The following is a 27100-nucleotide window of genomic DNA, read 5'->3' as shown; positions in this document are numbered from 1 at the left end:
CCGGGAAACAAAGAAAATAAAAATGGTGATCAAAAGTACATTGGCAGCCGAAACCCTAGCGTTAGTGGTAGATATGGGGATATATTTGTCTGAGATATTAACAGAATTATTATTCATGACAACATCAGAAAAGAAGGTACCAATTGTATGTTACGTGGATAATCGGATCTTATGGGACAATGTTTGCTCGCCAAAACGTATAACAGAAAAGCAACTGAGAATTGATTTGGCCAGCATTAAATAAATGCTGGAAAACAAGAAAGTTTCAAAGCTCACTGAATTGGTGTAAATCGACAGTTATCCGACTGCTTTACTAAAAGGAGTGCAGGTACTGGAAAGTTGTTAAGAATACTGGAGGATAGTAACCTAAAATTAATTTGAAAAAAAAAATTAATTTGAAAAAAGACAATCTGTTAAAACATAACCAATGTTAACATTGGAATCTGTTATGATGTAACCAATGGTAACATGCTGGGTCATGCTAGTCAGCTGACCCAGCAGATAATGTAACCAATGGCAAAATGATGATGGTCAGCTGACCCAGTATAAATAGAAAGCAGATGGGGATTGTAGGGAGCTTGTGTGGCCTGAGTATTGAAGTTTCTTTTTTAAACCTTTTCTTCTTTGATTTACTTTGTGAAGTTAGTTCTTTTCTTCCTTGCAACTGAAGATCCTTGCTGCCAGGAGAACACAGGCAACTACACTGTCGTCTATGGGAAGGTTGACGAGACAATCCCAGTCAGCCTCCAACACTCAACCTCATGTGTCCATTAACAAAGTCAAGTGGCCACCTGCTTCCTGTGTGCAGATAGCCCACCCCAACCGCCACCATGGGGAAACTAGCAGGCAGACTGGCGGTGTGAAATCCTGATGTGGAGATGCCGGCGTTGAACTGGGGTAAACACAGTAAGAGTTTTAACAACACCAGGTTAAAGTCCAACAGGTTTATTTGGTAGCAAATACCATTAGCTTGCGGTGTCAATGGTAGTCATGATGTGGAGATGTATTTGCTACCAAATAAACCTGTTGGACTTTAACCCGGTGTTGCTAAAACTCTTACGGTGTGAAATCCCAGAGTTTCCTGCCTTGGTTTCTGCTCTCAACAGGGGCTAAAAATCCAACCCATCATTTGCTAGAGAAAACCAGTTCACATAAGGGTACTATGATTTTACAGTGATTGGATTCCCTAAATAACAAAGACTTATCACTTTCATCTACATACTCCCAATTCATCAGTCCCATTTCCTACATAAACAGGAGAAGACTGTAAAAATATTAACTTCAAGATTACAGGGATATCAAATCTCATCCAATATGTTGAAAAATTGAGGGGGGCGAGTTAGAGGATAGTGTGTGGATCAGATGAAGGTCAATAGCATAGGGTTCAATCCAGTCCAATTTAAGATCAGCCTCCTCACCCGACCACTGGGAAAATATCATGGCGCTTTGCTGTGGTTTGACAAATGATCGGTCGCTTCTCGGCCTTTTGGCTAAGATCAAGCGACTTGTTTGAAGTCATGAGATTTTATTGAGGCTTCATTTGAAGCAATTCTTTAAAGCGGCATCTCGGCCTTTTGCCTAAGATGCAAATGAGATCAAGCCTTGGAGAAGGTGCAATGCCTGCTCCAATCAGCTTGGATCATGTAGATCAAGCCCAAGACAGGAAGTGAGAGGCCTGGCTTGTCAGCTTGGATCTGGAATGTCTCACTTGCTGAGACTTTGAATTGGACTTTGGATTGAATTGGATATATAAACAAAAAAAAAAGATCGGTTAGAGAACTGAAGAAGACGTGTGAATATTTTGCCTGAATTTCTTAATTTCATGTCCCTAACAGACCAACCCCTGGCCTTCTCCCTAACATGTACACAAAGGAAACTGGGACTGGACACCTCAGGCCTTAAAACCACTAAAGACACAGCCACCAATGAAGAAATTGTCAGTAGCAATTAAAATAGAGAAGGATTTTATAAGTTTTTTAAATTTTCCACCTTTAACTCTTCACTCGCCAGAAACATTGGAGGCCAGTTTTATACAGGCAAGGTTAATGTCCAGTGTGAACAGTGAAGATTGAAATTGCCAATGGTGGAGATTTTCTGGTAAATGGCACGGCCATCGGTGCTGGGGGTAATAAAGCATAAATAAGCCAGCAACTTCTGGCAGCAAATGCAAAGTAAACCAGGAACAAATACAGAAAATGCTGGAAAGTCTCAGCAGATCTGATAGCATCTATGGAGAGAGAATAGAGCCAATGTTTTGAGTCAGGATGACCCCTCATCGGATGCGCATGCATTTGATGAGAAAGTGGGACAAAATAGGGGATGCATTTCCCTGATGAGGGGGTTATCATCACCAATGGAATGTATTTCACGAGAAGTGTGTAAGCTGGAAAAGGGAAATCATTTCATACAGCTGGTCATCGAGTCATATAGGTTTACAGCATGGAAACAGGCCCTTTGGCCCAACTTGTCCATGCCGCCCTTTTTTTTAAACCCCTAAACTAATCCCAATTGTCTGCATTTGGCCCATATCCCTCTATACCCATCTTACCCATGTAACTGTCTAAATGCTTTTTAAAAGACAAAATTGTACCCGCCTCTACTATTACCTCTGACAGCTTGTTGCACACTCACCACCCTCTGTGTGAAAAAATTGCCCCTCTGGACACTTTTGTATCTCTCCCCTCTCACCTTAAACCTATGCCCTCTAGTTTTAGAATTTTTTTAAAATTCAGACATTTGACGAGAAAGTGGGACAGTGCAGGGAATGTATTTTCATAGAAACTGGAAGCAGTAGTTGGCCATTCAGCCCTTCAAGCTTGCTGCACCATTCATTATGTTATTTGGTTTGACCTAAAAAGAGGGCACCATTCATTATGATCATGGCTGATCGTCAAATTCAATATCCTGATTCTCCCCTTCCCCTCATATTCCTTTATCCCTAAGAGCTATATCTAATTTCCTCTTGAAATCAGACAATGTTTCCCCTCAGCCCCAAGAAAGTGTGTAAGTTGGAAAAGCCTTTATACACTGCTGGTTTATTTTTAAAAAACGCACACATACATTTGATGAGAAAGTGGGGCAAAGTAGGGGATGTATTTCCCTGATGAGGGGGTTATCATCACCAATGGAATGTATTTCATTTCACAAGAAGTGTGTACGTTGGAAAAGGGATTTGGATTATTTAAATAAAGCACATTTGATGAGAGAGTGGGACAGGGCAGGGGGTGCACTCTCTCTGGAGGGGTCTATCATTACCAATGGAATGGATTAGTGTGTACACACACATCAACCCCCCTCCTGGTAATTCTTTCCACTCGCCTCCAAAACAAAATGCCGCCCGCCTCATATGATGCACCTCAGATCTAAGAACGGAACCAAAACATCTCCATGGAAACTAAGCTCTGGGCTGCCAGGGTAGACGTCAGGCGCCGCGCCCTGATTCTTATCTGAGCAGTGTGGTGGGGGAATAAGCGGCAGGGGCGCGCGCGAGGGAGAGAGAGACGGCAGAACGGTACCTGGCCAGCGGCTCCCTCCCCATCCACCCATCCTTCACACTGAGGGAAGCGGCAGCTCCTCACTCCACACCTGACAGCAATCTAGAGCCAAGGGCGAGGTCACATTCCTCTCGTCTGCTGACTCGCCTCCGGAATAACACACACACACAATCCAGTCCTCAGCCGAGTTTATTCCTATCAGCAGCAGCAAGGCGAAAGCAGAACAACAGCAACAACCTTCTCCTCCTCGACTGGACCCCCTCTATTCTTCAGCATCAAGATGGTGCACGGTGGCATGAAGTGTGTTAAATATCTGCTGTTTGGCTTTAATTTCTTGTTCTGGGTAAGTTTTTCTTTAACTTTCTCTCTCTCTCCCCTCTCTTGTTTAAAAAATGTTCAGGCCCTGGCTGCTTAAAACAAGAGTTTTGTCTGCCTTTTAATGTTGTTAATGTTCAGTAATCCAAATGCAACCGTGTACAAAAAAGCATTCGTCGAGTAACTCCCCTCAGCACCCCTCCCAAAATCTGAAGTTAAAAACTGTAGGGGTTATTTTAAAACCAACCAGATTTTTATTTGTGTGTGTAGTTTTAGACTCAGATGTGGAATTTTTCACTCCCCTGAGTTCTGACTGATTTTACTGTTCCCACTTTCCCCAAGTTCCTGAAGCAGTTTCACTTGGCACCTCTCTGCCCAAGTGGAAAATAGTTGGGCATGCACTGCTATCTACTTGAAATCTCTGTCTCCAGGTGAGGGAGTGTTCAAAGACAAACATGGCTGTCGCAATCATAAGGAGCGTGTTTTCACCAGTTTACAGGAGCGTGTGGAAATGTTTATGGGTGGTCCTGATTGGCTGTGTAACAGGGAAGTTCAGCAAAATTCTCATTGGTCTTGGGAGCTCCTGACTCCATTTAAGTAAACAAAATTCTTAAAACAACCTATATTAAAAAAAACTGCCACCACTTTCTCGCAATTGATTTGGTGTGGTTGATCTTAATACTAAGGTGTACAATCTGTACAGAGGGCATTTCTCTCAAAGTAATAACTAAGCTTGGCTAATGACTTGCACACTATTACTTGCTGCTTTCTGGTCCTTGGTAATGTTCAAAGTTGTGGGGTAAATTCCACATGTATGCTATTGACGTGCAGCCCAACCCTGTCTATGCCTTTGTGTTGGCCAGTTGTGGGTGAATCATAGTTTCCTCCCATGAACAAATGGAAGAGTGAAGCTATTGCATTTGGACTGTCATCAATTCCGTTCCCCCAACTTCTTGGCTGTTCTCTCAGCCTTTACTAGACCGCTTCCAACTTTGCTATCCCATTGACTCATGGGATGAGCTTCTGATCCTATTCTCTCTCTTTCACAGACCACCTCTGTAATATCACCCATCCATCTCTGCCCCTGCCTCAGCTCATCTGCTGAAACCTTCATCTATGACTTTGCCTCCAGTTTGACAACTGTAAGGCCCATTAGGCCTCTCTTCCTTCCATCTATCATAAACTTGAGCTTATCCTCGCATCAAGTGCTACTCATGCCATCATTCCTGTGTTTGCTCACCCATGTTAGTTTCTTACCCACTTTTTTTATTCAGTCACAGGACATGGATGTTGCTGGCTGATCAGCATTTATTGCCCTTGAGAATGCTTTAATTTAAAATTATCATCCCATTCAAACATTGAAACAGGGAAGATTCTGTCAGGTTAGACCCAAATGATTGTTTCCCCTGGCTGGAAGAATCAAGAACTCAAGGCCACAGATAAGGGGTCATTGTTTAGGACTAAGAGGAGGAATTTCTTCATTTGGAGGATTGTGAATCTTTCAAATTTTCTGCTTCAGAGATTGTCCATGCTCCATCGTTAGAGTATATTTAAGTCTGAGGCAGATTTTTCTTGGTGTCTCAGAGAATCAAGGGATATGGGGAGTGGGTGGGGATGTGGATTTGAGGCAAGTGAACCCTGCTTCTATTGAATGACAAAGGAGGCTTGAGTGACTGTATGGTCTATTCCTATTTCTTACATTCTTATTAACATGCTTCTGACCTCTTCTATACTTGCAACTCTCAAGCACTTTGTGTTCTAACAGCTTTGACTTCTTGTACATTCCCCATTCCCTTTGCAACTATGCCCTCAGCAAATAGGCTCGGACCTGACTCCTATTGAGAAGCTCCTTGAAACTTGCAATCAAGCCTTTAGTCCTCTCTATTAATATCATCATATTTGGCTCAGTATCAATCCTATTATCATCAATTAATCCTATTAATAACAATTGAGGGGAGGCAATGGCCTAGTGGTTTTGTTGCTAGACTATTAATCCAGAAACTCAGCTGATGTTCTTGGGACCTGGGTTCGAATCCCACCATAGCAGCTAGTGGAATTTGAATTCAGTAAAAAAAAAAAATCTGGAATTAAGAATCTATAGATGACCATGAAACCATTGTCAATTGTTGGAAAAACCCTCCAGTTCACTAATGTCCTTTAGGGAAGGAAATCTGCCATCCTTACAGTCTGGCCTACATGTGACTCCAGAGCCACAGCAATGTGGTTGACTCTCAACTGCCCTCGGGCAACTAAGGATGGGCAATAAATGCTGGCCAGCCAGCGAGGCCCATGTCCCACGAATGAATAAAAAATATTTTGCTTGTTAGCAATTGTCATGACCACAAAGGTGGTTTTCTCAAAGTGGTCAATGAGCTTAGAATTTGTATGTGTGCATGTAGCCCCACCTCTCCCTTTTGGTTTTGTGATGTACTTCCGTGCCTCAAACATTTTCCTATGTTAACGATACTATTTTAATGCAAGTAATTCTGTGTGTAAGCATTTATGTTTGAGAAATACTTTTTAAAACTAAAGTAAGCCTGAGGGTCAAAATCACCACTTTTTTTAATTAGGAGATTTTCTTTAATCTAAATAGGATGCAGTCTTTGAAAAAGTTTTTGTTTCTTTATAAATGCGCAATGCATACAGTTGAGTTTCATTGGATCACACTCTGACAGGTCAAACCTTTCGTGGGGGTTTTTCCAATTTGAACAAGTTTGCTATACTTGCACGGTGGCACAGTGGTTAGCACTGCTACTCACAGCGCCAGGGACCCAGGTTCAATTCTGGCCTCGGATGACTGCATGGAGTTTGTATGGTCTCCCCATGTGTGTGGGGGTTTCCTATGCGTGCCCCAGTTTCCTCCCACTGTCCGAAGGTGTGCGGGTTAGGTTGATTGGCTGTGTTAAATTGTCTTTTGGTGTCAGGATGATGAGGGTAAATACATGGGATTACGGGGATAGGGCCTGAGTGGGATTGTTGTTGGTGCAAGCTCGATGGGCTGAATGGCCTCCTTCTACACTTTAGGAATTCTATGAAGGTAGTTAAAATAGTCATCAAGGATTTTACTAAAGTTGATCTTTTTCATATTTGTGCAGGTTGTGATCCATTATTTGAAGAGATGCTGTTCATTAAATAGTAGTAAGAAGTCTCTCAACACCAGGTTAAAGTCAAACAGGTTTATTTGGTAGCAAAAGCCACTAGCTTTCGGAGCGCTTGCTGCTCCTTCGTCAAGTGAGTGGGAGTTCTGTTCACAAACAGGGCATATAAAGACACAAACTCAATTTACAAAATAATGGTTGGAATGCGAGTCTTTACAGGTAATCAAGTCTTAAAGGTACAGACAATGTTCAGACAACAGGTACTCACATTGTCTGTACCTTTTAAGACTTGATTACCTGTACAGACTCGCATTCCAATCATTATTTTGTAAATTGAGTTTGTGTCTTTATATGCCCTGTTTGTGAACAGAACTTCCACTCACCTGACTAAGGGGCAGCAAGCGCTCTGAAAGCTAGTGGCTTTTGCTACCAAATAAACCTATTGGACTTTAACCTGGTGTTGTGAGACTTCTTGCTGTGTTTACCCCAGTCCAACGCCGGCATCTCCACATCAATAAATAGCCGACCATGAAGTTCCAGGCAAATGTTTTCTGTTTTGTAGAATATCCAAATGCTAGGGTACTCCTTTAAAGTTCTTCCTCAAAGAAATTGTAGTTCTTTTTATGCTGCATAGACCTCAATTCCACACCACCACTACTCCACCTGAGGTCACATTACGTAATTAAGTGTAATGATGTGAATTAGCATTTTCAAGCTTAAAATGGCAGGCCTCAATGTGGTTTTTAATGCACATACATTTGTATTGCAGACGCTGGCTGGTGTATAGTAATTCCAGTCTCTCTGAGGCACAATATAGATCTATTTTCAACATTATACTTTTTTTTATTAGAGTTTTTAAAATCCTGCAAATGTGAAGAGAAATATCTGTAGGTTTCCTAACTTGTATATGTTCCTCTTCCTCCATCACTGCATGCACATTATTCTGAGGAAAGTGAAACTTAAAAGCCGCCCTCTTTTTAGAGGAATGGATTGCATCTAACCACATGAGCAGGCAGTCGTTTCCATAAAGCAAACAGACACAATTTTAAAAATACATATTTGCAAGGAACGAATTGAGGTTGAAAAAACTTTTAAGTTGAAAATAGTTTGCCTTTTCTCTGCATCCTATCAGTACTGGATGAATTGTTGATTGTATCTTAAGATGTCTGGCATGTTGCATTGAATGTCAGTGCATCTGGAACGCAATCATCAAAACCTGGTCTGAGGTACAGGTGAGGGCATTTGAGGTGGCGAGAGATGAGTCAAGGAAGACAATTTGTGGCTCTTCCTATCTCTCTCGCCATATTTTGCACCTTTTTGATTTAAAAACAAGAAAGGTAGTACTGGCTATTAGCTTTGTGACACGGCAAAGACATGCCACATCCTGCCTTGAACATGAGCTTTCTGACTTCAGCATTACAAACTTGAATTCCAAGTCCCAGCTTTTGGGATATCCCAATGAGAGATTAAGTTAACTAAATCTGACTGGTACACATAGGTTTGCCAACAGGCTTTTTTTTATCTACTGAGACAAAGAACCTTGTGGACCTCCTGCTTATTCTTCAGTGAAAATGTTCACCAGAATTCAGTTTTTTAAATCCAAACATGCTGACTGGAGGCATGTGGCAATGTTGTAGGCTTGAGTTCGTTATTCACTTAGTTTGCTTATAGAAGCTGCAATTAGGCTGAATGACAAAAAGAGAGGTTTCTTAGTTTGTCATTCATATGTTGAAAGGATTGTGAGGATTCTTTGTTTTACACTCTCTCATTAAACACTTGCTTTTAAATCCCAATCTTTCCGTTGGAGCTAAAATTGTATTTTGCTGTCACGTGTAGGGCAACAGAAACATTACAACACTAAAGCTGTACTTTTGGTCTAAAATCAGTAGGTATGAAAGGGTGGCATAGTGGTTGGCACTGCTGCCTCAACACCAAGGACCCAGGTACATTTCCGGCCTTGGGTGACCATCTGTGTGGAGTTTTCATGTTCTCCCCATGTCTGCGTGGGTTTCCTCCCACAGTCCAAGTTGCAAGCGTGTGCAAGTTAGGTGGATTTGGTGGAGGGGAGAGGAGAGAGGGTTTGGGTAAGATACTTGAATGGCCTCCTTCTGCGCTGCCGGGATTCTATGATTTAGGCTTCAGCCTGATTATATTCTGAGACCGAGCTCAGAACTGTACAGATTCCAATTGTAACATATTTTAATGACATTTAACTTGAATGAGAACAAATTGATACCCAAATGTTGTCCTATTAATATTCCTCAACATTAATGAGAATTAATTGGCAACATACACAATTAACATGCTCAGTGGCAATGAGGATGGAACCAAATTAATCATATGATTGTATTATTGATCTGCATTGCTGGCAAGGCTCTCGCAGATGACTTTGCCCTGAAAGGGGATCTGGTAGGAAACCAATGTCGGAGGAATGGCCCTGATGCCACTGAACACTTCAGTTACATTTTGTTTTATATTTATACTTCTATCAAGTACAGGACATAGTGATACAAACCAATTACAGGGTATTGCAAAGTTTTCCTGATTGCTCAATGTTTTTGTCTGTATGTTTTGCCATACAGATGTGAATCCAAGTTGAGTGTCATTATAGAAAGCCTCGGCATTTTTTGTTTCTTTACTACTTTGGCTCAGACTGAAGGTTTTTGTAATCTAGTGAAATCTACGCTTGCTGTTACTTCAGTTAATATTGCTTAATAAAGTTGGTAGTTTACAGGTTTACACATAATATCTTTCATAAGAGATCCTAGGTGAATGCAAGGCAGCTGGTACTATTTACAATGAGTTTATCGACACAAGGGCTTTATTGTTCACTCGTGTTTACAGCAATTGTGGGCATGCCTGTGCAAGTGGTCTCTTTTTACTGGGTATTATTAGGAGTATGAGGAACTCAACCCAAATGTTAACATTTCCACTTACACGATTCTAAATCTGAATTATATGCTTAGGTGCAATGAGCTTCACTTCTTGTTCATTTTCACAGCTAAAACATGCTTATTCAACATTAAACATGAAGATTTATTTTTACCGAGGTGGCCAAGTGGAACCTTTTGAATATATTTAGACCAGGTTTGACTAAATGTGTCAAACCCAAATGGTGGGGAGTCACTCACTGCTGTACCCTTCATTCAGAACTGGTGCTTTATTTTGACAAATAGAAATCAGTTTACAGTAAGTCGATACAAAAGCAAGGTACTGCTGATGGAGGAAATCTGAAATAGAAACTGAATGTTGGAAAAACCCAGTCAGTCAGCAACTGTGGAGAAAGAGCAACAGAACTAATGTTTCAGGGCAATGACATTTTGCCAGTTTAATCCAGGAATCTAGGCTAAAACTCCATGTGATTCAAATTGCAGTTTCGTCCTTGTAGCCAATGTGTAAACTATGCGATCTTGTTCTAGCACTATAGATTGTTGAATAGTAAACAGGGCCTTCGATCTGTTTTTCTCTCCTTTCGTCGCAAGCTGGCCAACTTGACACTGAATTTGGACCCACTTCTGGTCTCTGGTACAATCTATTGTATTTAAAGTTAATTTATTAGTCACAAGTTAGGTTTACATTAACACTGCAATGAAGTTACTGTGAAATTCCCCTAGTCGCCACACACCGGCGCCTGTTCGGGTCAATGTACCTAAACCAGCACGCCTTTCAGACTGTGGGAGGAAACCGGAGCACCCGGAGGAAACCCGCGCAGACATGGGGAAAACATGCAAACTCCACACAGACAGTGACCCAAGCCGGGAATCGAACCCAGGTCCCTGGTGGTAGTGCTTGCCACTGTGCCACCCCATTTACCAGTTAAAACCTTGATGGTGGAAAGACAGCATTCTTTTTTGACTGGTTATGAACTCTCAAAAAAGGGATTTTTACCCCCAGCATCTTGCTTGCTGATTACAAAACCTCTCTCCTTATTTCTCCTTTTAAAATTGCCGCATAGGTTTAAATAAGGAAAGTTTATGCCAGTCCCTTCTACCAGTAAGCATGGTTTAATTGCCAAAAGAAACTCTGCCTTTTAGGAATGGTGAGCTGTTTACCTGCCATTATTAGGCATTCCTTCCCCTCCCCTATATAGTCAGCATTTAATGTGATACTTTTCCAATACATTGTATAAAATGGACAATTCCTGATTAGTTAACTAAAGTAGCTTATTTTAGTTTCAATACCAAATGAAACCTGTCCTGATGCAGTGTACTCTCTGGAATGATCTGTGTTGCTAATTTGAAAATCAGTACTCCAACCAGTGTTGAAATGTTTCCATTGTTACTATGTAAATATTTCAATCGCATTATTCTTCACTGAAATTAAAGTGAGCAAGCTGCTAAGGATATAAACGGTACTGATAAGTGTTCTGATGAGAAAGTTGGAATTTATAACTGACAGCTGCCCAGTTTTATGGATTTTAAAACTTCACTGATCAGGTCTGACTTTTTTTTTTGAAGTTCCGGGAAGATGGTGGAAAGTGGTTGATCTTTGCATCAAAGTAGGAGCTGTGTTTCCTGGTAATAGTTGATGTGTGTGATGTGAGCTTGGTGCTGTGCTGAGAAATGACGATGTAAAGAATTTGGGCATAGAGAGGGTGTGGTAGTGATGAAGGGGATCTAGAGAACATGGGAACAGGATGAAATGTGGCTGAATAGATGGTGTGAACTGAGGTCACTGTGGAGGATCAGAAGTGAGAATTCTGAGAACTGTCAATCCATTAAAACACTAGCAGTTGGGAAGATTTTGGGAGCATGGTGGGGGGGGGGGGGGGGGTGGTGGGCAGTGAGTTTGTGCGGAGTGGGAGGGGGGACAGTTGCTAGTGGTTTTGAGAAGGAGATCTGATTGGTGCAGCAGTGGAAGTTGGATCAGTACACAAATGCACAACCCCTCTGACAAAGTTGTACATTTTGAGTCTCTAAGGAAGAATAATAGAATACATTAATATTATGGCCAACAGGAATTATGGCAGGGTTTAAAATCTGGGCAGCAAGCTAGAAACCAGAAAGGAAAGCTGAGATAAAAGGCCAGCAATGTGTTAGAATTAGCAAGAGTACACACTTTCCTTCATGAAGAAAAACTGAATAAATAAATATCACCATAAGTATGTGAGAGCATTGTCGGATACATGAGATGTAAATCTTTTTATGCTGATGGATCATTCATTCCTATTGCTTATGGAAAGTTTGGAGGATGCAGTGTTAATAAGCCTAAAGAAATCTCTTTCAATAAAGTGAATGGTGAGTTAAATTAAATCAACGATTACATTGTCATTGTGGAGATTGCGAACCCACTAAGTTAACGAATGGATAATATGTGTATGAATAGCTTAAAACTACATGGGTATGGTCATAAAGTGAGTCAAAAGTTGATGTGAAATTGCAGATTGAAATGTGACAGTTGGGGGAAAAAAATAATGAATTGTATGCAATTTGTAAATGTTACTGTTGTAGATCAACTTGTTTTGAGCACTATATGTTCCGTGTGGAGGTGATTTTGGTGCCAGATGACACGCAGCTCTGTTAAAATTAAAAAATAGCAATGTGTTCACACAAGCAATATTGGCCATTTCTAGGAGAGGACAGACATGATGTGGCTTTTTATTGAGACTCATAGCATGACTTGGTCCCATGGTAAGAACCCAGTCCATAATGTTGCCTTTGAGGAGTAGAGGCTACTTTTTGTACGTACTTCAGTGATAATTCTACAACGCCTGATTCCAGCCTGGGGTGAATGTGGAGTTTGCACATTCTCTGTGTCAGCATGGGCTTCCTCCCACAGTCCAAAGATGTGCAGCTTGGGTGAATTGGCCATGATCAATTTGGGAAGGGTGCTCTTTCGGAGGATTGGTGCAGACTGGGTGGGCTGAATGGCCTTTTCTGCACTGTTGGAATTCTGTGATGTAGATGACAGAATGACAATGCCTTTACTACTTGTTTTCAAGCCTTATAATCTAGACTTGGGAATCAAAGACTGTCCTCTTGCTGACTGCCCACCAGTGCTGGCCTATGGGTATAAGGTTATGATTTCTGTCAAAAGTGGACTTCTCATGCTTGTAAATTGTATTCCTGAGTTGGAAATTCAGATTCTAGCCGATAGGAGGAATATCTAATTATTTTAAATGCAAAATTTTCTAGAAAGAAATAAAACAGGAAGACTTCAACTCAAAATTTGAAGAATAAAATTCTCAGCAGAGTTGAGAGACGGGTGCATCAATGCTTGGTAAATTGAATGGGGTAGAGTTTCTGCTTTGATTGCAGGCGGTGAATAATTCAGGTATTACTAAATATTATGCCTATTATGAGTATTTTTGCCGAAGGTTTGCTCCAACTCGTTTGTCGAACCAGCACAGTCAGACAATACTTTTTAAATAAAATACTTTTTAGAAAATATTATTTTGAGGTAACTTGGTAAAGTTTAATTATTGGAAGTGAAAATGAATTTAGTTCAAAAATAGTATTTCAAAACCTCAAAATTCACATCTTGGTGTCCTTAGTTAAAAGATCCAGCTTAATTTTTGGAGCCTCCTTGAATATCTGCAATTGAGTGCAGTTAACAGTAACGCCCTGTTGGCAATCCCTCCTGGGGACGTGGCCTATTTTCATGGATGGGGCTTGTTTCTAGCACAACGCTTTTAAAATGGGCTAAAGGTTGGCAAAAATAAGTTCACTAAACTCAATTTTCACTTCCGTGATCTTCTGTGCCACTTCCGCTGAATGTCAATAAAACCTGTGCAATTGAGTGGAGACTTTTTAGGCCTGTACTTTTGCTGGTGACCTTATGGTTGACATTTCAGTGTTATTGAGAGAATGCTGCATTGTCATAGGTACTACTTTTCAGATAAGATGTTGAGCCAAAATTCCAATAGTGCCATCAGGTGAATGTGCCACTATTTAGTGAAGAACAGGGGTATTTTCCTGGTGTCCAGGGGGGTATGTTTGAGAGGTAGAAGATTACTAGGAGTGTGATTATAATCTTTTGGAAAGGGTTTGGGGTTACGTTGGGATCTTGTTACGGAAGTATGCAGTTCACCGTTTTACAGATGGATGGGAATAGGTTGCAGATTGGGTTGTAGAATGTTATAAACAATGTATTAAAAAGGAAAGGGGCTGCTGGCAACACGTCAGAAACTGAAAACTATGGCGACAAAGAAAGCTGAGCAAATGGGTATGGAGGGAAGTTTAATAAATATGGGGAGGAACTCTGTTTTTGGGAGCATGAGAAAGTGGAGAAGTGTTCAGGATCTGAAATAATTCGGAAGGGTAATTTTTAGATTGGCAAAGACCTTTCTGGAGTAGCAATGTTGGCAGGGTGGTCTTGTTCTGGAAGCATCAAGATTAGGAGTGACAGGTGATGCATGGGATTTAGAGTATTGAGGAAGGATTTCCCAAACTTTGGGAGATGAATGAAGTTCTGTGAGGAGTGTGGCGCTGAGTGAGAGTACTGGATGTTTTCCTCACAGCGCTAGAGATCCAGGTTCAATTCCTGTCTTGGGCCACTGTCTGTGTGGAGTCTGCACATTCTTCCCATGACTGCGTGGGTTTCCTCCGGGTGCTCTGGTTTCCTCCCACAGTCCAAAGATGTGCGGGTTAGGTGCATTGGCCATATTAAATTCTTCCTAGTGTACCCAATCAGGTGTCGGAGTGTGATGACAAAGGGATTTTCACAGTAATTTCATTGCAGTGTTAATATAAGTCTACTTGTGACACTAATAAATAAACTTAATATGGGGACCGTGAGCAAGGCCAGATTTATTGCTCATTGCCAATTGCGCTGGCAATAGGCCAGTTTGTTTCATGGTGATTGATTTACAGCAATATAGTTTAGAGAATGTTAATAATCAACTACGTTACATGCAACTGGAGCTGTGTGTTGGCTTGACTGTGTAAATTTTTCCTGAAGGAAATTAAGACGGTGGACAACAAAATAAACCAATTTATTGAATTCAGTTTTACAATTTGCTATTGCGAAATGTGAGCATTCTAGCTTGTCAAACCATAATCAGTATCTAGAATGAATAGGTCAAAGGGTCTTTGAATCTGAGTAGGCACGGCAGTTCAGATCTGGTAGCATTGGAGGGCAAAGTGAAGATTTGGTGTGACCTCCACATAACCTCTTTGTGGCTCTCAGCTTTAACGTTGTTGTTGTCACTGATGTGGCGCACTTGCTGAGCCCTGGCATTGGATTTGGTTTACGTTGGAAGCATGTACATAATCTATAATTTGAGTTACTGAAGCAAATAGCAAGGAATGTTTCCTAACCGTATGAAGTAAATATTGAATTAAGCTTTCATGTTGCTTCAGTGGACTTCCTTTCTGCATGGTTCAAGCATAAGCACTTGTCAGGTTGGAGGCATTGAGCGAAAAGACTCTGATGCAAGGCTGGGATTGTAATTAATCAAGAAACTCGGCTAATGTTCTGGGAACCCAGGTTCAAATCCCACCATGGCAGATGGTGGAATTCAAACTCAATGAAGAAGAATCTGGAATTAAAGAATCTACTAATGACCATGAAACTATTGTCGATTGGCAGAAGAAAAACATCAGATTCACTAATGTTCTTTTAGGGAAAGAAATCTGCCGTCTTTATCTACTCTGGCGTACATGTGACTCCATAGCCACAGCAATGTGGTTGACTCTCAATTGCTCTCTGAATTGGCCTAGCAAGCCACTCGGTTTCAATGGCAACTAGGGATGGGCAATAAATGCTGGATAGCCAGCGACGCCCATGTCCCGCGAATGAATTTTTTTTAAAAAGGGGGATGCTGAGATGGCCTGGAAACATTAGGGTCCTAGGTATTTGTGAGCACTGAGAGATCTTGGGATCTGGAAGTGGCTGGGGATTTGCAGATTGGCTAGCCAAAATTGGGAGTCTGCATCTAGGGGTGTTGGAACAGATGAAATGCTGTCCGGAATCCTGTTTCATACATTCCCTGCCACAAGCTGATTTTTCCATTTCGGTGAAATTCAAGCACTAAATACTGGTGTTTGCTGACTGTGCAGCAACGTATCTGCAAGCTCGGAGCAAACAAGAATGAAATCTTAGTGGGCAGCAAGAAGGGAAAGTGATGTAGAACAGTGATGTGCTGTTCATAGAATTGAAATCTTTACTGTACCACACTCCATTTTAGAGATTCTTCACAACTTGTATTCCAGTTTATGCTTTTGTGATGGTGTATTTAAAATTATTCTGAAACGCAGTGTCAGATTACCAAATTACTTGAATTGTCACAAGCTGAATTGGGTCTTCATCGAGATCTTGTTTTCAATGTCATGGTGGCACAGTGGTTAACGCTGCTGCCTCAAAACCAGGGACCCAGGTTCAATTTTGGCCTTGGGTGACTGTATGGTACTTTCTCCCCATGTCTGTGTGTGGGTTTCCTCCGGGTGCTCCGGTTTCCTCCCACAGTCCAAAGATGTGCGGCCTAAGTTGATTGGTCATGCCAATATGGGGGGGATTAGCAGGGTAAATGCAAGGGTTACGAGGAGAGGGTGGGATTGTTGTCGATGCAGGCTTGATGGGCCTGATGGCCTCTTGCACGATAGGGATTCGATGGTTATAGAGTCAGAGGTTTACAGCACGGAAACAGGCCCTTCGGCCCAACTTGTCTATGCCGCCCTTTTTTTAAAAACCCTAAGCTAATCCCAATTGTCTGCATTTGGCCCATATTCCTCTGTACCCATCGTACCCATGTAACTATCTAAATGCTTTTTAAAGACAAAATTGTACCGGCCTCTACTATCTCTGGCAGCTTGGTCCAGACACTCCACCCTCTGGAAAAAATTGCCCCTCTGGACACTTGTGTATCTCCCCTCTTGCCTTAAACCTATGCCCTCTAGTTTCAGACTCCCCTACCTTTGGGAAAAGATATTGAATATCTAGTTGATCTGTGCCCCTCATTATTTTATAGACCTCTATAAGATCACCCCTCAGCCTCCTACGCTCGAGAGAAAAAAAGTCCCAGTCTATCCAGCCTCTCCTTATAACTCAGTCCATCAAGTCCCGGTAGCATCCTAGTAAATCTTTTCTGCACTCTTTTTCTAGTTTAATATCCTTTCTATAATAGGGTGACCAGAATTGCACACAGTATTCCAAGTGTGGCCTTGTTCTATGAATATATAATAGGGTGGCACAGTGGTTAGCACTGCTGCTTCACAGCACCAGGGACCCGGGTTCGATTCCCTGCCTGGGTCACTGTGTGGAGTCTGCATGTTCTTCCCGTGTCTGCGTTGGTTTCCTCCCACATCATGAAAGATGTGCTGGATAGGCGCCGGACTGTGGCGGCCAGGGGAATTTCACAGTAACTTCATTGCAGTGTTAATGTAAGCATACTTACATAGAGGGCGGCACGGTAGCACAGTGGTTAGCACTGCTGCTTCACAGCTCCAGGGACCTGGGTTCGATTCCTGGCTTGGGTTACTGTCTGTGTGGAGTTTGCACATTCTCCTCGTGTCTGCGTGGGTTTCCTCCGGGTGCTCCGGTTTCCTCCCACAGTCCAAAGATGTGCGGGTCAGGTTGATTTGGCTATGCTAAAAAAAAAATTGCCCCTTAGTGTCCTGGGATGCGTAGATTAGAGGGATTAGCGGGTAAAATATGTAGGGATATGGGGGTAGGGCCTGGGTGGGATTGTGGCTGGTGCAGACTCGATGGGCTGAATGGCCTCTTTCTGTACTGTAGGGTTTCTATGAAATACTTGTGACTAATAAATTAACTTTATAAAATGCTGTTTTTATCTCAAATTTGAGGTTTTTGGTGTCAGGTGCGACATTCAGTTTTGCCTAACTTTTCTCCTGCTTTTTGACAATTAAGAGTAGCTCAACAATCCTTGTGAAATAGGTTTTATTCCCCTGAATTTTCTGTGTTGGATCCTTTGGTTTGGCCCATTGCTCTAAATAAGGACAACAATTCGAGACTCCAGACTATCTGTGAGCAATGTTGCAGCCGATAATCTTGTGTAATTGAAACAATTATGCCTTCTCATCTCCCTACTCACCACCTCTACTGCTCTGCACCCAAACAATTACATCAGCATAAATATTGGTTCCCCGTAGCAAGGTACCCAATTACTGCTTCATTCACCAGGAAACATTTTACTATAGGTTTTGAGTAATGTTCTGAGTTTGTCTTTAAATGCTGCTGCTGCTGTTGTATTTGGATATGTGGCCTTTGAAATGCAGCTAATGAGCAGATTCAGTCAGTTTGCAAGGGTTGGGCACAGTTCACCTTGGACATGTGTTAATTACAAAAAAAGTTCCAGAGTTTGAGTCACCTTCAAATTGTGGGAAGCATTATTGTGCCCACATGAAGTGAGTGCAGCACAATGATGCAGAGGTCAACAGAGCAGCAGTTTATTTTTACCGCAGCCTTGCTCCTGGTTCCTGGAAGGGGTTTGCCAGAATTCAGGGCAGTAAAACAAATGTTTTGGGAGTGGTGGCGGACAGAATCCAACAGGAAGTGTCTGGCACTTGCACTGGAAAATGTGTTGAATGATTCAGAATGTAAGCTTTGGTACTTGCTCTTTGTGAAAAGCTCTGGGGGGAAAAAAAGTGCAACATTCTGACTCTGGGCCTGAATATACACTCACACTCAGTGCTGTATTTTTAGTTTTTGAGGGAAATGCTACAGTTTTTTTCCCCCCACTCTTGTACAATATGAAGCTAAGTAAATTACATGAATGTAGCCTACTGCGTGGGTGCTAATGTAAACTTCTTGTCCATTTTCCCGATTCTTGTTCATTACCCAAGTAAGATTACAGGTTTGTTTTTGGGGTAATTTGTGGCAATGGCTTAATTTCTCATGTTAGAGTAAATAGTGGGTATTCACATATAATCTAGTTGCTTCCCTAACAAAGGAATCTGCAATTACTTGAACCACTTTATATATTTAAATATATTATAGTTTAAATGATCCTCGTGTTCAATCAATTTTTAATTGGCTTTCGGTAACTTCAGTTCTAATGTTGTAATTGAATTCATTTCTGAAATGATCCATAAACTCTCAAATCGAATTAAGCTAGTTGTGGTTTCTAAGCAAAATATACTGACAGTTACCATTGTAGATGATAGGTCTTTTTTTAAATATTCACTCTTCTCACCAGCCTTGTGTGGGGAAGTTGATAGGAGAAATTTTAAGCACTCAGTACAAACCAGTTAAACTTCCATAAATGGTTCAAAAGCAAAGGTTTGGGCTAATATGTCTCTTTGCTGGAGTTAATTTGTCTGTGTTTAATTCAGTAACACTTTCTTTGGAGAAAATATTCGAGAATTAGGATTCTCCTTTGGCACAGGGCAATGAGGCAAGATTAGGAGAAGTTTTGTAACTTGTAATGTGCACTGCAAGTCAGTTGCAATATTTTATTTTTGTGCAAGTGTAGTATGTGCAATTGTTTCCTTTCAACTGAAGTATAGATCACATCCAATTATGAGACCAGGTTCTAGGATCCCAACATTATGTATTGTATAAGTTATAGCATAAAGGTTGTACTGCTACCATACCTGAGGCCCTTCTCTTTGTGCTCCCATAATCTATACCAGAAAACACACACTTAATGGTGCAGGGTCACTTCAGTCACTGAACCACACAGAATCTCAAAGGAAATACCTTACATTCTGAAAATTATTCTGCATCTAAGGTGATTGCAAGCTTTAGTAGGTCACAATTCATAATTTAAAGGCCTGACTTAGGGCATTATTGCTCAAGATTATTAGATGAGGGGCCTGAATGCTCTGATTATTCTTCTAAACAAAATAATTTAATCTACAATGCTATCTATCAACTTCCTAGCTTTTGGAAACTTGACACAATCATCATTGTGCTCAGTTCAACAGCAATAATAGTTTTGGAGTTCCAAAACTGGCCAATCAATCAGCTCTCTTTTCTCATGCAGCATAAATTGTTGCTCCCTTTTGAAGTTTAATATTCTTGCAAAACGAAGGAGACATGTCATTGACTGTGTGGGATTGTGGTTGGTGCAGACACGATGGGCCGAATGGCCGCCTCCTGCACTGTAGGATTCGATGATTCACTGACTTCAGGAAGCGTAGTGGAGGACATTCCCCTGTCTACATCGATGGGGATGAAGTGAAAATGGACGAGTGATAATGGTGTTTGAGGAGGCAATGAGAAGAGAAATGATCAACTAACTTACCTCTTTGCTCCTTGTGTTTGACTTGTCTCATTTTCATCAAGTAGTTGGAATTTGAGGTAAATTTGATTTTAGGAATGGAGAATCCTGTAATGAGCAGAGACTTCTCAGGTGACATCTAATCTATCTCATTGGTGCTGGCACCTTTTCCCTGTTTATTGAAGCTTCCATGATATGATGAATGTCATCCAGCAAGGAACATGATCTCTTGTTAGTATGGACTTCAGCCTGTATTACATATACTAACTGCAAGAAAAGCTGAGGGGTCTCTGGTGATTTTTATACAAACATTTGATCCACAGGTAATCAAAGGGGAAACTGTTAACTTTAAGTTTCAGCAAGCTCTTATTGGTATGCAACACTTTGTTTGAAATCTGTGCAACTGACTACAGAAAAGTGCCTTCGAGCTCATCTTCTGAAACAAGTTACTCATGTACCATCTCTACCAAGAAGGTGGAAGAAGCTTGTTTCCAATGAAAGCACTGAATGTCTGGAAGTGAACGAACCAATGATAGGAGGCTACAAATACACCCAAGACCTGTCATGCAACGACTCTCAAAGAACTTGCAGTAAGCAGTCGGCTCTGACACTTTGTTCACCTTTGGCACAACCAACATAAAGAAATACTCAACGTTGTGATGCAGTCAGAGTCCAAGTCACACGAATGCTTCTGATGCATGGAAAAATCAAACTATTGTAAAGGAGTCGATGGTTTTGGTGCTGTGAAAATGACTGAAGCCTATGGGAAGATCGTCAAGCATCTGGCAATGCACGATTGCCTGTTTTACCGACTGTGTTGTACGTCTTCAGACATGGCTCAGGATATTCATCAGGTTTGCAACAATTGGGTGCAGTCTGCACACTTGTCTAAGCATTCTGACGAATGGCAGCACTCGCAGGATTAGCAAAGTGGAAGAGTTGGAACCCAAGAAATGGACTGCATCAGCTCAGTGTTCATGGAGAAAGGCTTTGCTGAGTGGAAGAACCACTCGATGGGCTTTAGTGTGAATGGAGCTTGTGTCAACTTCCCAGAGAGAGAGGATCTTGGCCGTGTACTTTGCATGTTCTGGAGGAGTTATCTTGCATCTCTTCTTGAGAGATATGTGTACCTTTGGCTATGATAACACAGGTATGTGATGGTCCCAATCTGCGATGCATCAGAGAAGTGTGCAGTAAGGAGACCTGCAGAGGTATTGAATAAGGTTGCAGAAGGTGAAGCTGGTTTCTCCTGGTCGTGCAGAAACCATATTGAGCCACTGCCTACAGTAAGAGCACTTTGGCTCATTTGTCAACCAGCTGCAATAAATCTTGATCAGAAAATCTGGCCAAAGGAGCTGAACGGCTATAGCGATGCTGATTTCAAATCTATCTCTGCATTCTAGGTTGCAAAGTTTATGGAGTTTTGGCCAAGCAGTTCCAATCAAAAATGATGGTCCAAAAATACTACAGTGGCACACTTTGGAATAGGCTGTTCAAAGAGAGGCTTTCACTGGCTACAGCTAATGGTATTACATGCATAATCTCCAAAGTTGAGAGAGCCTTCTCACTTGAATAGATTTATTGCTGAATCAACATTAGACACAAATCGTTGACATGATCTCCCTTAAGAGCTCCTCTGGGGATGACTTCAATATACAGTCAGCTGTAACCAGGTGGCACACAGCAGGTAAACAAGAGTAGACAACATTCAGCTGTATGATAGGCATCAGTGATGAAAAGGAAACCTGTTTTTTTAATGAAGAATGGGAAATAGAGGAGCAGGAGATGCCAGAGCACTGAGATGGTGTATGATGGAGACACAAATGTCAGCAAACCATGTTTTTATTCAATCTTTGCACTTCTGTCAACAGCAAGATTAATGAACAACTTTCATGAGTAAGAGACAGGAAAGGGGTTAATTTAAACCCTCTCTGGTTCTCCTCTCCTCCCATCCATTGGTAAACAAAAAGGTGTTTTGATTTGTTTCCTCCACTGTACACGATGGTGTTATTTCGCAACCCTCAGTTTTGATGCAATTCAATTTTCTATGATCCCACAGCAAAAGAAAGTGTCCGTTTATTTGAAAACACCCAAAAGGCGAAAGAGGGTTCACGATATCCCCCTCATATTCAGATCATAGATAAATGACATAGATAAATGAAAGATAGTACAGCTATTGCAGAAGATAAATATTGTTTCATGTATGTTCCAGAATCAATAATGACTCCCTAGAGATGAAGGGTGGAATTTTACATCCTTGCTCATCCCAAAACTATAAAATCCCATCCGAGGTCAACAGACCTTTCCATGTTCTGCCCCTCACTCACTCCAATTCACTTGGCGGGTGGGGCAATAAAATTCCAGCCAATGAGTTTCCTGATTGCCAAAAAGGCTTCTTTTTGTTGAGGTTGTGGGTGTAGACCATCTTAAACATATGTTCAGGTTTTGTACATTTTTATACAGATATTGTCATGGCTATTTCTGTTTTATAAAAGTATACAATGAGGGGACACAGTCCCCTCACAATGTATGTAGATGTTACAGAAAATTTGATTTAAATTTCTAAACACTGCTACCACATTATTTTAATCCGATTAATCCTTGTCTTGAGATTGGACAAGTTGCAATATACTATAGCACAAATGCCAAATGGAAAGACCATCTTGTCTATCTAAAAAATAAATTCTTTAGATTTTTTTTTAAAGCACCTAATAAAGGAGTTAGTGAGAACAAAGTGCCATAAAAATGAAAAAGCCCTAAAGGAAAAAAATAAATCCTGGGTCACAAGACCATAAGACATAGGAGCAGAATTAGGCCACTCGGCCCATCGAGTCTGCTCTGTCATTCAATCATGGCTGATATTTTTCTCATCGCCATTCTCCTGCCTTTTCCCCATAACCCCTGATCCCCTTATTAATCAAGAACCTAACTATCTCTGTCTTAAAGTCACTCCATGACTTGGGTTCCACAGATTCACCACTCTCTGGCTGAAGAAATTCCTCCTCTATCTCTATTTTAAAGGATTGTCCCTTAAGCCTGAGGTTGTGCCCTCTGGTTCTAGTTTTTCCTACTAGTGGAAACATCCTCTCCACATCCACTCTATCCAAGCCTTGCAGTATCCTGTAAGTTTCGATAAGATCCCCCCTCATCCGTCTAAACTCCAATGAGTCCAGACCCAGAGTCTTCAACCGCTCCTCATATGACAAGCTCTTCATTCCAGGGATCATTCCTCCTCTAAACCTCCTCTAGACACTTTTCAAGGCCAGTACATCCTTCCTTAGATATGGGGCCCAAAACTGCTCTCAATACTCCAAATGGAGTCTGACCAGAGCCTTATACAGCCTCAGAAGTACATCCCTGCTCTTGTATTCTAGCCCTCTTGACATGAATGCTAATATTGCATTTGCCTTCCTAACTGCCAACAGAACCTGCACGTCAACCTTAAGAGAATCTTGAACAATGACTCCCAAGTCCTTGTGTTTCTGATTTCCTAAGCATTTTCCCATTTAGAAAATAGTCTGTGCCTCCATTCCTCCTCCCAAAGTGCATAACTTCACACTTTTCCACATTGTATTCCATCTGCCACTTCTTTGCCCACTCTCCTAACCTATCCAAGTCCTTCTGCAGCCCCCCGCTTCCTCAATACTACCTGTCCTTCTACATATTTTTGTATCATCTGCAAAGTTAGCAACAGTGCCTTCAGTTCCTGCTTCCAAATTATTAATGTAAGTTGTGGTCCCAGCACTGACCCCTGAGGCACACCACTAGTCACCGGCTGCCATCCTGAGAAAGACCCATTTTATCCCCACTCTCTGCCTTCTGACAGTCAGCCAATCCTCTATCCATGCCAGGATCTTGCCCTTCACACCATGGGCTCTTAACTTATTTAACAGCCTCCTATGCAACACCTTGTCAAAGGCCTTTTGGAAATGTAAATAAATCACGTCCATTGGTTCTCCTTTTATCTAACTTCCTTGTTACCATCTCAAAGAACTCTACCAGATTTGTCAGACATGACCCCCCCCCCCCCCCCCCCCGACAAACCCGTGCTGACTCGGTCCTATTTTATCATGCACTTCCAAGTACTCTACAATCTCATCTTTAATAAGGACTCTAAAATCTTGCCAATGGCCGAAGTCAGGCTAACTGTCCAACAATTTCCCATCTACCACCTACCTCCCTCCCTTAAATAGTGGTGCTACATTAGCTACTTGAATGAATGGATGATCACAAGTTAGTAAGTACAGAAGTGGAAAATATTGGCTAAATGTGTAAAAATATTGAAATTGTTCCTGAAAGTCTGATGAGTCTAATCACTTGTGTTTCTCTGCTGTCTCAGCTTGCAGGAACTGCAGTCCTGGCAATTGGATTATGGCTCCGTTTTGATCCACAAACCAAGAGCATATTTGAACTTGAAGACCATCCTTCTAGGTTCTATATAGGTAAGATTAAGTTCTGGCCTTTGGTGACTTTTTTTATTCATTCTTGGGACATGGGTGTCGCTGGCTGGCCGGCATTTGTTGCCTGAGGGCAGTTGAGAGTCAACCACATTGCTGTGGCTCTGGAGTCACATGTAGGCCAGACTGGGTAAGGTGGAAGATTTCCTTCCATAAAGGACATTAGTGAACCAAATGACTGCATAGAGTTTGCATGTTCTCCCCGTGTCTGTGTGGGTTTCCTCCCCACAGTCCGGTTAGATGGATTAGCCATGCTAAATTGCCCCTTAAGTGTCCAAGATGCGTAGGTTATGGGGATTAGCGGGGGTAAGTACATGGGGTTACAGAAAAGTGCATGGGTGGGATCTTCTGTCCACAAGTCAGTGCAGACTTGATGGGCCAAATGGTCTCCTTCTGAACTGTAGGGATTCTGATAGTTTTGTGTAGATTATTACTTGCGTTAGTGCAGGGTGGTTTGAGTTTTACACCTGTATTGTAACAGTGTATGAATTCGCTTTGACAAAAGATTTGTTTGAAAGGCGATGATACTTTTCAATTGGTTCTGGCACAGTAACAAGGTCTAAGTTCTAGGTACTATTTGAACTTGAATTCTAATTGTGTGAATTTGGAGCATTAACCATCTAGGCAACAGGAAAACACTTGATGAAGTACTCAGAAAACTTTTAACAAGTTGTAGATCAATACTCAGAAAATTTTTAACAAGTTGTAGGTCAATACTTAGCAAAAATGGGGCAAGACTTCGCTCGTATATTCTGGTTCTTGCTTTCTGATTCAGGATGAGGCGCAAGTTGACACTCGGTCTCTGTTCTCATAGAGTCTGCTGTCCATAGGGAAGCGGAATCTATGAACTTAAGTTTCAAAATTGTTGCATCTTGCTTGGTGAAAGCTACTGCTTATTAATGCTTTCTAAGCCACAGACCGCAGCGTGATCATTCTGATTGGCCTAAATGAGGCAAGGCTAATTCCTAATTGGCTTATTCAATCCATGATTGGTACAGTGGTTAGCACTGCTGTCTCAGTGCCAATGACCCGGGTTCAATCCCAGCCTTGGGTGACTGTTCGGAATTTGTACTATTCTCTTTTGAAGAGAAATTTTGGAATATGCTCGTACCACATTCTTCTGTGTCCGTGTGGATTTCCTCCAGTTACTTTGGTTTCGTCCCAAAGTCCAAAGATGTGCAGGTTAGGTGGATTGATCATGGTAAATGCACAAGGATTATGGGGATAAGACGGGGTAAAATGCACTTTCGGAGAGTTGGTGTAAACTTAATGGGCTGAATAGCCTCCTCCTGCACTGTAGGGATTCTATGGTCCAAGTGGTGTATGATCAATTTCTGGTTGGTTTCTTGAGGGTGATGGTTATGTAATTTCATTTCCCATTGTCTCCTGACTGACCCTCTTAAGATGTCAATTACTCATAAGATTAACTCCCTCATTAAAGTTTGCACTGTTACTTTTAACACAGCAGGTGGTGTTTAAAAGTAATACAGGGTGTGTGCATAGAATATAATGAAAAATGGTTTTGATGTCTGTTTTATTTACAATAAGACCACGTGTGATGTCTGGATTCATCAGTCCAGATGTCAAATTGATCTATCGGTATATCAGTATATAGAATCATAGAATTCCTACAGTGCAGAAGACCCGTCAAGCCTGCACCGACCACAATCCCACCCAGGCCTTATCCCTGTAACCGTACATATTTATTCTACTAATCCCCCTGACAAAGGGGCAATTTAGCTTGGCCCTAATCTGCACATTTTTGGAAACCGGAGCACCTGGAGGAAACCGACACAGACACGGGAGAACTTGCAGACTCCACACAGTGACCCGAGGCCGGAATTGAACCCAGGTCCCTAGTGCTGTGAGGCAGCAGTACTAACCACTGTGCCACCCATATCCTGTAGAACTTCATTAAAATGAACACACATCAATGTGTCTGCCATGGTATGTTTTGCTGTAATAATTAATGTTTGGTACAAATCAATTAAAAATACAGGATAGCTTTACAGAACTGGCATTACAAAGTTGCAGAAATTAACCCAGTCTAGATAAAATCTGTGCTTGACAGTGATTGTGCCAAATCTAACAAACATTCAATTAATACATACTAAAATTTTGGAAGGACTGCACAAAGCTAATTAATATAGCTTAATTATAAACTTAACAAAATCTAAGATTGTTAACATACCATGAAAGAGAGTGACTTCCTCTCAACATAAGTCAAACGGCTAGTGTTAGGTTTTTTAGGGAACATTAAAACTGACAAAGCCCCAGGGCCTGATGGCATCTATCCTCGACTGCTCAGGGAGACGAGAGGTGAAATTGCTGGGCCTCTGACGGAAATCTTTATCGCTTCTTTGGACACGGGTGAGGTCCCTGAGGATTGGAGGATAGCGAATGTGGTCCCGTTGTTTAAGAAGGGTAGCAGGGATAACCCAGGAAATTATAGGCTGGTGAGCTTGACGTCCGTGGTAGGTAAGTTGTTGGAGAGGATTCTTAGAGACAGGATGTATGTGCATTTAGAACGTAACAATCTCATTAGTGACAGACAGCATGGTTTTGTAAGAGGGAGGTCGTGCCTTACAAATTTGGTGGAGTTTTTTGAGGAAGTGA

At 41.6% G+C, this 27100-nt stretch overlaps 1 protein-coding gene across 1 annotated transcript in view; it reads left to right on the top strand.

Moving 5' to 3' along the window:
• The first annotated feature begins 3198 nt into the window (after positions 1 to 3198).
• cd9a (CD9 molecule a) overlaps positions 3199 to 27100 on the top strand; it is a 44667-nt gene continuing 20765 nt past the window's right edge. Inside the window, exons 1-2 of the mRNA XM_078235371.1 lie at positions 3199 to 3837; positions 24367 to 24469. Coding sequence (XP_078091497.1) covers positions 3775 to 3837; positions 24367 to 24469 — 166 coding nt within the window. The 5' untranslated portion in view covers positions 3199 to 3774. The remainder of the gene's footprint in view (positions 3838 to 24366; positions 24470 to 27100) is intronic.

The sequence above is a fragment of the Mustelus asterias genome, chromosome 19 (assembly GCF_964213995.1).
Source record: "Mustelus asterias chromosome 19, sMusAst1.hap1.1, whole genome shotgun sequence".
Classification (NCBI taxonomy): Eukaryota; Metazoa; Chordata; class Chondrichthyes; order Carcharhiniformes; family Triakidae; genus Mustelus; species Mustelus asterias.
Note: the sequence above shows the minus strand (reverse complement) of the source record. Positions and strands in the feature narration are given on the sequence as shown.